Source organism: Lynx rufus, unplaced genomic scaffold, assembly GCF_022079265.1.
Source record: "Lynx rufus isolate CCGP_SWC_20201006 ecotype Redwood Valley unplaced genomic scaffold, mLynRuf1.p SCAF_7, whole genome shotgun sequence".
Taxonomy (NCBI): Eukaryota; Metazoa; Chordata; class Mammalia; order Carnivora; family Felidae; genus Lynx; species Lynx rufus.
Window position 1 is genome coordinate 137,875,422 of NW_025814889.1, and position 13,882 is coordinate 137,889,303.

The window sequence follows — 13,882 nt, forward strand, 5'->3', positions numbered from 1 at the left end:
AAGGCTGAGGCCGTCATTGAAAAGAGGGTATCGGGCCCCTTCCGCTCTCGTTCTATAGATGTGGAGACTGAGGCCCAGAGAAGGGGCAAGGCTCGGCCAGGGTTTTGTGGCCTATTTGTAGCAGAGCCGGGCCGCGGGCCCAAGTCTCTGGCTGCGCTTGGTGTCCTGGCTGTATTGCGTGGAGCTGACCCTTGAACGGAGTCCAGAAAACTCGATCCTGGGCCTCTCGTTCTGGTTGTCTTCATGACAAGCCCGAACCGGTGGGAGAAAGACCCAGAACACAGTTGCAGAATCTTGGCTGGCTCTCTTGCCTGAATACGGTTAGTTGCCTCGGCCGGGGATCCTGCCCCCCTGCCAGGAGGAGGAGGCAGAGGATAAGACGATAGATGTGCCACTCGTTGTGCTTCGGGTCCTTCGTGTGCGTCGCCTCAGTGCCGCAAGGCAGGTGTCTCATCCCCGTGGGGACCCAGAGACAGCAAGTGATTTGCCCAGGCTCGCACAGCTGGTGTTTGAACCCTGGCTTGCTGACTCCATAACTCCAACTATTCCATTCTCACAACACCTTCAGCATGGGCCTCGACCCACCCGCCTCTCTTCATTTCCTCCACCATGATTCCAGCCAGTCCCCAGAGTGCCCTTCGAGGCCCTGTATGATTTTGTCCTTGCACGCGTCCCCAGCCCGACTACAAATTGTTCCCCCCTTGCTCCCTTCCCTTGAGCCACACCGCTGAGTTCTCTGCTGCCTCAGGCCCTTTGCACACGCTTGGCACCCTTGGCTCCAATGTTGGCTAAAGCTCAGCTTAAGTGCTCCTTTCTCAGTGAGGCCTTCCTCTTGGCTCAGCTCCTCTGTCAGTCTTTCTGCTACCTCGCGCTTCCTTTGTTATGCTTGTCACGGTTTGCATTTCCCATTTATCTGTGTTTCGCGTGTCTGTCTTCACCACCCGGAGGGCTCTGGGCCGGCCGAGACCAGCTCTGTCCCCTTCAGCGATGTGTCCCTAGCTCCTGGCGAGGTGCCTAACACACAGGAGATGCTCTGTCCATGCCCGTTGAGGGAACGGATAACTTTCTACCAACACGGGCTTATGTCTCTAGCATTTCTGTGACTGCCGATGCTGTTTCCAAGCAGAAACCCGAGGGGAAGGCAGAACATCACAGGGGAACCAGGATATTGCGGGGTCCTAAGATCCTTCCTATAGTTCCGTGTAAGTTGGTGGGGGGAGGGTGTGCTGGCCTTGCTGTCTGGCAGGGAAGACAGATGCCTTGTGCCTGTTGACAGAGTGGCAGTTGAACTACCGTGGAAGCCAGTCACCTCAAGCCTTCCACGCTGTCTCCCATACCTCTCTCTGAGCATGTCTGGTCTGTACCGGCTCCCAGTCTCCCATCTTCTAGAGCATTCTCCAAGCTGCAGCCAGAGGACCCCTCTGAAGGACCAGCCTGGTCTCGTTAGGACCTTCTGTGATTCATTTACCAGCGGGTCAAGTCCAGCTCTCTTGGAATGGTATCCAAGGCCATGCTCGATCTAGCCTCTGTCCACATTTTCAACTCTATCCTAGCTCATCCCCTCGTTCTAGTCCTGCAGGGGTGCTTGTCCTCCCCTGAATGTGCCTTCTCTTGGCTTTAGCGTGTGCCCTGCCACCCTCCTACAAACTGCTATGTTTCTTGAAGGCTTAACTCAAAAGTCATCTCCTCAGTGAAGCCTTTCCTCAACCTGAGCTCCAGTAGCCCTGAACATCTGCACATTTTCCCTGTTATCTTGTGGTTATTACTTTTTATTATCCCTACTGCACTGGGACCTTTCGGAGAACACGGATTATGTCTGTATTCTCGACATCTGCAGTGTTTGGCCTGTAGAAAGAGTTCAGTAAACAATTGAATAAATAGATGGATGGACAGGTGGATGAATGGATGGATGATGAATGGATGATGGGAAGGTGGATGAATGGATGGATGGGTAGATGGATGGATGGATAGATGATGGATGGATGGATGGGTAGATGGATGGATGGATGGATGGATGGATGAATGATCGATGGATGGTATTTTCAAGGCTAAGTTCAAATATCCCCTCTTCTGTGAAGTTAGCAAGGCACAGCAGGGATCCATCCGGTTATCGTATTCAAGTATTCCTTCCCCATGCTCCAGATTATCCAGGTTGGAAGAAGCCCTTTTCCTTCATGTCTAGGAGTGTTGAGTTGGGGGGAAATGCTCAGGGGCTTTAGAGGCCATGCAGTGACCTTACAGAGTTTGCCAGAGTCCCCTGTACGACATTCCCACCAACTGACCATCCAGCTTAGCTTGCGCTCTCCCTTGTTTGTAGAAGTCCCTACATCTTAAGGTGGCCCATTCCATTTCAGGGCGCCTCTGCTGTCTCTGTGTGTGCGCCTGAGTGCATATGTGGGGCTGATATCTGCACTACCTGGAGGCTTCTCTCCGCCCTGCAGTTCCTTGGGGCTATACGGTCATGGTCCTACATCGTGCTGCTGAGATCATACAGTGCAGAAAAAAAATAATAACCAAGAGTTTGAATGTCCTCCTGGCCACTTGCTAGTTCTGTGACCTTGGAGAAGTCATTTGCCTTTCAGAGCTTCAAGGCCGCCGTCATGGATTATGTTGAAAATTACATGTAATCGCAGATGAGGCCCTATCTGGTATATATAGTCGGCAGTCAATAAGTGTGGGTTTTTTCATTCATTGGAGGGAATGTGAGTGTCCATTTGGATCTTGAGTTCAATGGGGAATGAAGGTTCAGAGGGTTTGGATGTGTCTAAGGTCACTGCCATCACCTCGGAGTCCTAGGACTCTGCACTTCTGACTCCATCACTGTCCTAACCCAGGCTCCCCAGGGCAAGTGATAATAATCATGGCTATCATTATTGTAATGATAATAATCATGACTATGATAGCTAACACATGTACTGCTTGCTGAGGGCCAGGTACTGCTCCAAGCATTAAATTGAACTCTCACAACAGCCTTGTGAGGAAAATACGGTTATGATCCCCATTTCACATTGGAGACATTTACCAGTGGGTCAAGTCCAGCTCTCTTGGAATGGTATCCAAGGCCATGCTCGATCTAGCCTCTGTCCACATTTTCAACTCTATCCTAGCTCATCCCCATAGAGCAGATAAGTAACTTGCCCAGAGTCCCACAGCTGGTCTCAGGTGGAGCTGGGATTCACACCCAGGCAGCCTGGCTCTGCCTCCTGTCCTCCGAAACCCTGTCCCCTGCTGTCTTGAATGCTGTGAAGCAGATAGGATTGCCGGGATCAGTCAGTGCCGGTTGGATTGTTACTCCGGCCTCATCTCTGAAATCACTGGATGCAAGCCCCATTCTATGATTTCCAAGTATAAAGGAAGCAGTGTAGTGTAGAGGAAAGAGCTGTAAAGACTCAGTGAGATATAGTGACGAAAAGGAATGAAATCTGGCCATTTTCAACAACGTGGATGGAACTGGAGGGTACGATGCTAAGTGAAATAAGTCAGAAAAAGACAGATGTCAAATGATTTCACTCGTGTGTAGAATTTGAGAAACTTAACAGAAGACCCTAGGGGAAGGGAAGGAAAAATAAGGTACAAACAGAGAGGGAAGCAAACCACAAGAGACTTTTAAATACACAGAAAAAACTGAAGGTTGATGGGGGTGGAAGTTTGGGCGCTGGGGAAAATGGGTGATGGGCATTGAGGGCACTGGTTGGGATGAGCACTGGGTGTTGTAGAAGTGATGAATCACGGGTATCTATTTCTGAAGCCAAGACTACACTGTATGTTAGCTAACTTGACAATTAAAAAAAAAAGCCGTTTCAGCTATGAGATTTTGGGTAGAGAAACTTAAAATTTTATTATATTACATGGTCATTTGGTAGTAACCTTATCCTCACATAGCATCACTGTTTTCATTAAGTAAATAGAGTCCATGATGTACTGACCAAAAATAAAGAAACCAAAAGACTAAGTGAGATAATGTGTGCAAACCCTCTAGCACAGAGAATCTGGAAAGTTGCAGCAGCATAGTGTTTGAAGCTCTCTGGATTCCGACCCAAAACACACAAACAACTAGACAAAAAAATTTAAATCTACAGAAAATATGCACAACTAAATGAGGTGACAGGATATCCCTACGAACCCCCAAGTACAGTGTATGTCCATCGGCATGGTATGGGCACCTGTGCAGAAGAAAGCAGTGGGAGACTCCAGGATAGTCAACAGATATTCCCTAGAAAATACAGAGGACAAATTATGGAGCAGCGGCTGAGGCTGGGAGACATTTACTCAGTCCATTGCAGTGCGTGCAAGGAGCTCATGGAAGCATTGAGGGAACGGAGCCATCTAGCCCCTAGGAACCCCTGAAACTGAGCCAGCGGGGCTTCCCTTAATGTCAGGATCTCACACTATGGAGAAATTGCTGGGTGGGAAATGCAGAGTTCAGTAGGAAAGAGACAACAGACTGGATAAAGAAGGTCCAGGTAAATGTAGAGGAATATCAGAAGGCCAGCTGCCCCAAATGACAGATAAGGGAGTTCTGTGAAGTCAGAAAAACTGTGAATGTGCCTTTTTCTAAAATTTCAGGAAAACTAATTCCACTTGAAAATGATCAACCAAAAAGTAGCAAGGTTGAGTCTCCTACAAAAATTATTGTAAGAAAGGAGATAATAAGGAACAGAATGGCATCCCTCCAGATAATGAAAATACATCAGTAACAGATGTTCACAGTCTAGATCAAAACTGTAACCTATATCAAAACAGAGTAAGAGCACTAAGAAAATGATCAAAAATGTAAGAAAACTGTGGGTCAGAATTAAGAAAAACTGAGACATGAAGTGACAGAACCCAGGAAATAATTTAAACCTAAAGCAAAAAACAATTTCAGAAATATTTCAGAGAAAGAGTGACCAAAAAGAAGACAAATTTTATAAGTCAAAAAAGAAGTAGAAGAGATGAAAAGGCTCAAAGAGAAAGTGACGGACATAGAAGACACACACAGAGACCCACCATACAGCTAATAGAAATCTCTGAAGCACTAACCCAAAACAAAGGAAAGAAATAAGTATTAAAAATGGTAACTCAAGCAAGTTTCCAGAAACTTAAAAAAAAAAAAAAAGATTTGAAAACCCACATTGAAAGAACGCAGCATGCCTGAACATATCTACTCAGAACAGCAAATATCAAGACATAGTCTAGCAAAATTATCGGACTTTGTTATTTTTTTTAATTTTAGAGAGAGTGTGAGCAGGGGAGGGGGCAGAGAGAAAGCGAGAATCTTAAGCAGGCTCCACTCTCAGAGAGAAGCCCCACGTGAGGCTCGATCTCACAGCCCTGGGATCATGACCTGAGCAGATATCAAGAGTCGGATGCTCAACTTAGTAAGCCACCTGGGGGCCTCAAATTATCGGACTTTAAAGGAAAGAGAAGACAGGGGCACCTGGGTGGCTCAGTCAGTTAAGCACCGACTTTGGCTCAGGTCATGATCTCACAGTCCATGGGCTTGAGCCCCACATCAGGCTCTGTGCTGACAGCTCAGCCTACTTCGGATTCTGTGTCTCCCTCTCTCTCTGCTCCTTCCCCACTTGTGCTCTGTCTCTCTCTGTCTCTCAAAAATAAACAAACATTAAAAAAAAATGAAAGGAAAGAGAAGACAAACAGTGGGCATCTAGACAAAAACAGCAATGACTTATAAGGGGAAAAAGTATGTTGTCATCAGACTTTTTCACAGCAACACTTATGCTGGAAGAAGATGAAGACTTAGGATCCTCAAGAAAACATAAGCCAAGGATTATATGCCCAATGAAACAGACTCATGTGTACAAAGGACACAAGCCATTATCAACATGCAAAAGTATCAGCCTACAAGCGTTAAGCATAGTTGCTTATCCAACCACAACTAAGTGAGTATTGTAAGGACAGCATATAGAATGAATTGCTATATGTCCAAACAATGTAGATAAATATGAATTGCCGTCTGTCCAAACAACGTAGATATAGCACGTCTATAAAACCTGCAGGAAGAATAGGGAGGATGTATCCAAAAATATATATATTATTTTAAGTAATTGTGTTCGTGGTGGTGGTGGTAATTTTAGTCTTGCTCTTCTGAGACTACTGTGTCAGAATATAGAATAACTAAATAAATAATTGTGGGATATTCTATCATCTCCTGTGTTCTTAAGAACCAGGATTCTGATACGGAAGAAAAGAGATGCCTCTGTAATACAGAAGAGATTAAAAGTCTGTGTGGTTCTCGTTTTGAATCAGAAATATCAGTAGGAACTCATGATATATTTTACCTTTAAAAATGTCCACTGAAGAGGCCTGGGAGAAATGGCCAACCCAGTAGCACCAAACATATCTGGTATCTAGATTGTGGTCTTGAAATACTGTTTACCGCTAAAAAACCAAAACCGAAACAAAACAAAGACTTCTCGGAGATGTAGCTGGGGCAGTAGAAGTACAAAATAAGGCTGGACCGCCCCGTCATACCAGAGAGCAAGAGAGCTACTGGACGTTACTGGGGCCAAGTCGAAAGGACACAGGAGCCACTCTGATCTTCCCTCTGGACAAAGATGGGAAAACTTGAGCTCCAGCAAAGGATGATCATTGCAGTGGGTTGAAACCCGTCAAACAGTTCACATCCATGAGTTCATACCGATACTTGGAAAAATCAACGGGTGACCTCTGGATGATGAGAGAGAGCTAGTTCATGGTCCTGAAAACTTATAAAAATAAGGCAAGAATCGGGCATCATTGCTTTTCTTTTGTGAACTATACCCCATGGTAACCAGATAGCATATGAGTAGCATCTGGAATACTTCCTTGCAGAAGTATTCCAACTAATATACTAAGAAGAAATGATAGGACCAGACTACCAGCATTTTGTAAGCCCCGATGAATCAGTGGCTTTAGGCCCTATGAGATAGTTAGACGCCAAGTGCCCCCTGATGGAAGACACGTCACCATCTGTCACCTTGCCAAAGGGACTGGCCCTGCATCTGGTCAGGTCCGGATCCAGCAGCCAGTGTGCAAGAAAGTCAGGGGACAGAGGTACACGCCACATCGCACCAGGAGGATGCAGCCGGTGAGACCACGTGGAGGAGGCCATATGGCTCAAAGGCTTCCAGTTTCTTAACAGACCAACTGTCTGGGAAACGAAAGGACAGAGAGGCAACCTGTGGATTAAAACGGACTTGAGAAGCAACACGTTTTTCTAACGGACAAGACTAAATGACTGTGTCTCGAGGTGTATGCTTGTATGATACAAACAATGAAGAAGCCCAGGTAGGCGACTGCTAGGACGGTCAGGACAGGGGTCCCGGGGGGTGCGGGAGGGCACTGGGATCGGTCTGGACGCATGATGGGGACTCGGGTGGTGGATGAGGGATCTCTCTCGTGACCTGAGCAGTGACTGTATAACTCATTAAACTACATCTTTGTTCCGGCTAGGTGTTGCATTTATGTTTTATTTTACAATAAAGAGGATTTAAAATGTTTCTAGCCCACATATTTTAAACTCGCACCTGAAACAAGCCCCCGCCTCTTCTCCCTCCTCCCGATCTGTCGCATGACACCGTGGGTTTGACTTCTCTGTGCCGGGCGCCGAGCTGGGCACCGCGTGCACGTTCTCTCACTTACCACCCCTGCGACCCACCTGACCCAGGGCTCCGGGAAGGCGGGACCGTGTCTCCCACGTCTGCCTCGGCGTCCTTGGTGCCCGGCACCCAGCAGGCCCTGAAAACATACCTGTTGAGTGAGCGGATGAACAAATGTGTCCGCGGTTGTAGAAACGGCGTTGGCAAATAGCCCAGCTTCGCTCACCCGCAGCCAGGGCCGGTGAAAACGGGAGCGTGGGTCCCGGTCCAGGTCGCAGGAAGGGCCACGAGGCATCCCCGCCGAGCAGCCGGGCCGCGGAGGCCACTGCGGTTCTCCGCGGGTGCCGCCTCTGGACGGGCGCTCCCCACCTGGCCACCTGCTGGTCCTCCTGGATCCTGGGTCTCTGTGGGAGTGGCGGTTGCGACATTCCCATCCGCCTCTTGTGCTGTGGTTCCCCCCAGGCTCCGCCAAGAGAAGACAGACACCGTCCGCTGCATCAAGTCCTGCCGTCCCAACGACGTCACCTGCGTGTTGGATCCTGTGCACACCATCTCGCATACTGTTGTCTCGCTGCCCACCTTCCGAGAGTTCACCCGCCCTGAAGGTGAGTGGCGACTCCCACGGCCGGAATCGAAGTGGGCGCCCCAAGGCAGGTCCCCGCAAGAGAGACGTCCCTGCGAGGCAGCCCCCTCAGCGGCCTCCCAATGCTTGAGCCGAGAGCTTGGCCCCAAGGAGCTTCTCCTTGGTAAGACGTAGATTTGCCTCCGCATCTCCTCTGTGTCCCCCGAGCGCACAGCACCGTGCCGGCCCATTCCGGGCTCTCGGCTCAGGAGGGCGCGCTTCTTCTGGGTCACAGCTGTCCGGCAAATATCTTTTTGGGTGTTGGCTCTCTGCCGAGCGCTGGGGAGTCAGGGAGGGCCTCTGGGAGGAAGTGACTTCCCCACCGGGGTCTAAGTGGGAGGTTCGTAGTGAAAGTGGGGAGCAGGGACAGAGGGGGGTGCCAAGCGGAGCAGAACTCCTCTGGAAAGGTCTGGAGGTGAGTCTGGGGGACAGCGGGCATTTGAGGAACTAAGCCCAGGTTTCCTGGCTGGGAGGGGTAGAGGCTTGGCAAGAGACAGGCTGGAAAGGATAAGCCTTAACGTGGGCGGCGTTGGGGCTTCTAGTCCAAGGCTTTTGGGAGCCATTACGGGGCTGCACCCGATGCTGACCACAGAGGGGCTGGACCGGATCTAGGGAGCCCAGGAGTAGAGCGGTGTTCCAACCCCCGCCCCTGCCGGCACCTGGTGGGAGGCTGTGTGTGGGTGCTGTTCTGCACGCCTTTTGCTGCTGGGTGTACGTCCCCCACGCGGGGCTGACGTGATCTCCTGCCCCCGCTTCCTCCGGGAGGGGAGGGGTTTCATCTCTGGCCTTGGGAGGAGCTCCACCGTGACTGACTCCTGCAGTAAACGTTGACCGGGCCTCCTGGGTGTCAGGCTCAAGGCCGGGCTCTGGGGCACAGCGATAGGAAGAACACAGTGAGCCTCTGAGGGCAGATGTATAGCTGAGCCAGCGTGACCACACCCCGTGTTTACCCTGCGACGGGGTCCCGCGAGAGCACATGCCAGAACATAAAAGGGGGGGAAGGGGGGGAGAGAGGGGTGGCGAGGGCAGGAGGGGCTCCCCAGAGACGTGGTCGCCTGACGGAGCTCGTTCCTCTGGCAAAGGGGCGGCACAGGATCTCCGCAGGGAGGCACGGACTCGGAGAAAATCGCCGACTGGGGTCTGCCGCGTGCCAAATGACACGTTCCAGCCAACCACATACAAATCCTTCCCAAACCGCTGGCGGCCGGTTTTGTGGCCTCTCGGGCAGCGCCGGTCTCTGAGTTGATTCTGCGGGGAGTGGAGCGTGGCTGGAGGCGCCTGTTGGCGTCACGGGCCCAACGGATCCAGACCTTGGCCTTTAACGCTGAAAGGACCCTTAGTGGGCACCACCAGTCAGCCTCCTTCACTCCAAAGGCGAGGAAAGCGAGGCCCAGAGGGAGGACGCCTCCAGATCATCCGGAGTCAGGGTAGAATCGGGGCCTCGCGCCCCCAGCCCGGGGTAGTCCGCCCCACTTCGTATCAGAAGGCCGCGGCGGTAGACACAGCCACCGATCTGCCCGGCGCGCCCGGAGAGGCAGCTTTGCTGACCCACGTCACCGTGGGCAAGAGACCACCCACTGTCTTGCCCTTGTTGACCCCCCTCCCTCTGCCTCTCATCCACCTCCCTTCCCCTTCTTCCAGCTTCGGGGAGATTTATGACTAATTACTAATTGCTCCTCAGCTCTGGCACTGCTGCTGATTATGACCTCAGAGAAGATCCAAGGTTTCTCCAGGCCTCAGTTTCCCCGCTGATAACAAGGGGGACAGGCTGTGACCTGCGAGCCCTCGGGACCCCTCCGCCTTCTCCGAGCAGGGCTCCCGGGCACCGGGTGCCCGTGACCCAGGGGTGCATCTCTGGGCTCTCCATGCTGTGCTTCCTTCTCGCAGAGATCATCTTTCTCCGGGCCATCATGCCCATGTATCCCGCCAACCACGCCGACATCATCTTCGACATCACGGAAGGGAACCTGCGAGACTCCTTCGATATCATCAAGCGCTACATGGACGGCATGACTGTGGGTGAGTTGCCGGAGGCGTTCAGGTCTGTCCAGACGCCTCCTTGTCCCCCCGGCCAGCGGCCTGGCAGAGGCCCGCTGTGCCGGTCTGCTGGGACGACCTCTCTGGACCACCCAGCCGCCGTCTGAGCCCCCCTCCTAGAGCCTTCCTTGTCCTGCAGGGCCAGCTGGGGACCCCCAGGGCAACCGCGGGCTTGGAGTGGGGTCCGCTCCCGGCTGGGCCAGTCTCCCACCCGTGAATGGGTGCATTAACTGGGTCTCTGTGTCTCACAACCATGAGCTTCTGGCCATACCTCACGGGCAAGGTGTTTGTCTCAGGACCCCATCCCCAGGTCAGTGGGACCTGTTAGGATTTTTATTCTGGTGGTCAACGGAAGGAAAGCAAGTGAGGAGTCAGAGCCTGAACTCTGGTCTCGGCCCCAGACGGCTGGCCTTGTGGTGTGTCCAGATGTTGTCCCTCCTGGCAGGTCCCGGGCACCGCCCCGCCATGGGGGCACAGAGCAGGGCTGGGGCCCTTCCGCTGGGGCAGAGAGGGAGGGGAAGGGCTCCATCAGAGGCCCAGGCGGGGAAGCAGGTGAGTCTGGGTAAGTGGTTCATAAACCTCTCCTGAACGGTCACGTTTTTATAGACCTTAAGTTCTCGGGGAGTGAAAACAATCCCGTCTACCATTCTGGACTTAGATGTAGACCCAGGGTCTTCCGAGCAGCTGAGCCCCCGGGGTCCGGGCCCTTTCCTCACGTAGGCCTCAGTTTCTCCACGGCGAACAGGGGCAGGAGGGACTGGGCTTCGTGGTCTCCTAGGCCCTGGATTCTGTGAGGTGTCCGTCCACCGGGAGAAGCGGCAGAGTGGTCGGCCCTGGGGCAGAACGTTCTGGAAGGAGGTCTCTAGGTGGCGCTGTTGGATCTTAGAAACCTGTTCCCCGCGCCCCCGGCGCCGCCGACCGTTGTTAAACTGGCAGCTGGAGACAGGGAATCGTTATTCCCCTGTTGCCAAAGAGCCATTTATAGCGACTTTACAAGCTCTTAAATGGGTTTGCATGTTGTAAACATGACTGAGTCATTTAGGGGCTCCCCACCCCCAGCCGCCTCCTCCGCTAGTTCGCAGCAGGAATAATTAGTTAATTACAATTAATGGTACATTAGTCCTCCCTGGGATTCCAAGGGGAGGGCATATGCAGCTTGGCTGTGAGCCGTCGTGAAACCTTCTGCACACCCTGGGCCTCAGTTTCCCCCATGTTAGATGAACAGGCCCTTCAGGGACCCCCGGGGCCTGGGGCTGAGGGCAGGCAGGAGGAGGCAGGGTCCGGGTTTGCTCCGCTTGGGTGGGGTGGTGGTGCCTCACCTGCAACAGCGGTGCCCGGGAGGCCCCCTCCTGCCACCCCTGTGGGCGTGGCTTCCATGCGGGGTAAATCACAGCCTTGGAACCGTATGAGCAGGACTGGAACCTTCGGATTTACTCATTCATTCTTTCCATTCCTGCTCTTTTCCCCGAGCCCCCGTCTGTGCCAGGCCCGAGGCCGGGTAGTGTGGGTCCACAGGTGAATGTTTTGCATTCCAGCCGGGGAGACAGATGGCCCCACAAACCCATCATGAAAATCTGACACTGAAGACACTGATAAGCCTCTGTGGCCTGCGAGGGCTCTCTTGGGGGGTGGCCCCTTCGGTTCCCCGCTAAATCCCTCCTGGGTGACCCCAGCCAGGGGGTTGGGCAGTGGCTGGGCCCCGATCCAGTGCCCACCAGCGTGTTTTTCTAGCTGCATCTGTCCTCCGGACAGAATCAACCTGGGAGTCTCCGTTTCTCGGCTTCCCATCCACTGGGGCAGAAAATCTTGGCGTGTCGGAGCCCGGAGGCTCCTGGAGACCATCTCTCCCGATTCCTCTTTGTAGAGGGGGAAACCGAGGCCCAGAGAGGCGAGAGGGCGTGCTGTCCTTCCCACGGCGCCCCGGGGCAGAGCGGGGAACAGAACAGAGCCCCTGGGAATGGAATGTGGATAAGGCCACAAAGACAAGAGCGGCTGTCCCTCCCTGCACTTGGTCACGCGTGCCCTGGTCTTTGGAATCCAGGCTGGTGCTTCGTGGAGGAGGGATGGGCTGGCCCCGGGGAATGCGTTCCGCTTCCGGGTGGGCCCGGCCACCTTCACTCCTCGGTGTGACTGCAGGAGGCCCATCTGGCCGGGGTCCTGGAGTTTGCCTGTGCCAGCGTCCTCTCCCCCCCGGTAGAGGACTGAGGCCAGAGGAGTCTGGATGGCAAGGTCTCGCTGAGGCGGGACCCGGGCTGTGTTTTGGGTTGGACCCTCGTCTCTATACCTACCTGATCGTTGCTGCCTTATTTCTCTGCTTAAGGTCTCTTCCCTGGACTTCCTTAACCCTGCCTCTGTCCCAAATAACTCCTGTGCACCCCAGGGGCTTCTGGGCCTCTTGGGTAGCCGTGCTGGCACATGCTGGCCCTGGACACGGGCACAGCACGGCAGCTCCAGACGTGTCCACCTGCACTGGATGGTTCGCTGCTGGCCCTGAGCCCAGGTGTGAGCAGCCTGTAAGCCACGTGTTCACCCCGCGTCCGTCCTGGGCTCGGTTCTCACAAATACCTTCAGGGACGGGTGTGACTGTCTCCCTGGGGGCAAAGGAGGGAGCTGAGTTAAGTAAGCACCTGGGACCCGGCATCAGAAACACCTTGGGGCCCCGGGGAGGTGGGGGGCGGGGTTTGCAAACTTGTTTTTAGTGGTGCTGTTCTCTTTTCAAGCAATGTCTCAGGCAGAAACCCTTGCTGTCCTTGGGAAAGGAAGAAAGTGTTTTCCAGAGGCACGCAAGCCTCCTGTCTGCTGTGCGCAGCAGGATCTGGGGGCCCTGGGCCCAGTGTGAACCACTGCGCAGCCCCCCGCTGCCTGTCGTACCTGGGAAAGGACACCTACCTACTCACAGGTGTTGGCTGAACCCCTCCCCGCTTTAGGCCATGCGCTTTGCGGATACTGGACACCGGGGTCAGGAAGGCTTCCTGGAGGAGGTGTGGTCTGAGCTGAGTCTCCACACATTTGAAGGAGTGGCTTACAGCGAGTCCCAGGGGCAGGTGTTTCCTCCCCGGCCACGACCCCGTGACCTGGTGGGACTGTCCCCATTCACGGGTGAGGGGCGCTGGGGGCAGAGCGGGCCTGGAGCCCGGTCCTCCCTGAACACCCGGAGCTGGAGCCCACTGATGGCCCGGGCTGACTTGGGCAAAGTGACTGAGAATTTGGGTCCCAGAGAAATAACAAGGGTACAGACCGCCAGGACCCTGAGGCCACTGAGCTCATCCTTCCCCCGAATGACAGAAGAAAGTGCCCTGAGTCCACCCAGAACCTAAAAGGGCCAGGCCTTCCCCTAACGTATCCTTTAAAAGCCCGTTCTTAGCGGGGATAAAGGCAGCTCCTGCTGTCTGTGGAAGGCCCAAGCAGCCGTCCTGTGGCATTCCTCCTTAACCAGCTGTCAGTGAAAAATGAAAAATGCATTTTCTGCCTGTGCAAAAATGCCCTATTAATGCCTGAGGTATTCTCGGGCCACTACAAAAGCCTTCCTCATCCGGCCCCGGGTTCACGATTCGCCGTGCAGGCTACTGGCTGCAGTCGGGGGCTGCGTGGGGAAGGGGTCCTTCAGGTGACGGCTCCGGAATGGGGGCTATGATGGGGGGAG

General features: G+C 53.5%; 1 protein-coding gene across 3 annotated transcripts in view; it reads left to right on the forward strand.

Annotated features, from left to right (window-relative positions):
- Window positions 1-13,882, forward strand: part of FBLN1 (fibulin 1) — a 116,138-nt gene that overhangs the window by 51,701 nt on the left and 50,555 nt on the right. For all 3 annotated transcript variants that reach the window (XM_047066547.1, XM_047066546.1, XM_047066544.1), the window contains exons 15-16: window positions 8,043-8,185; window positions 10,090-10,221. In XM_047066547.1, coding sequence (XP_046922503.1) covers window positions 8,043-8,185; window positions 10,090-10,221 — 275 coding nt within the window. The remainder of the gene's footprint in view (window positions 1-8,042; window positions 8,186-10,089; window positions 10,222-13,882) is intronic.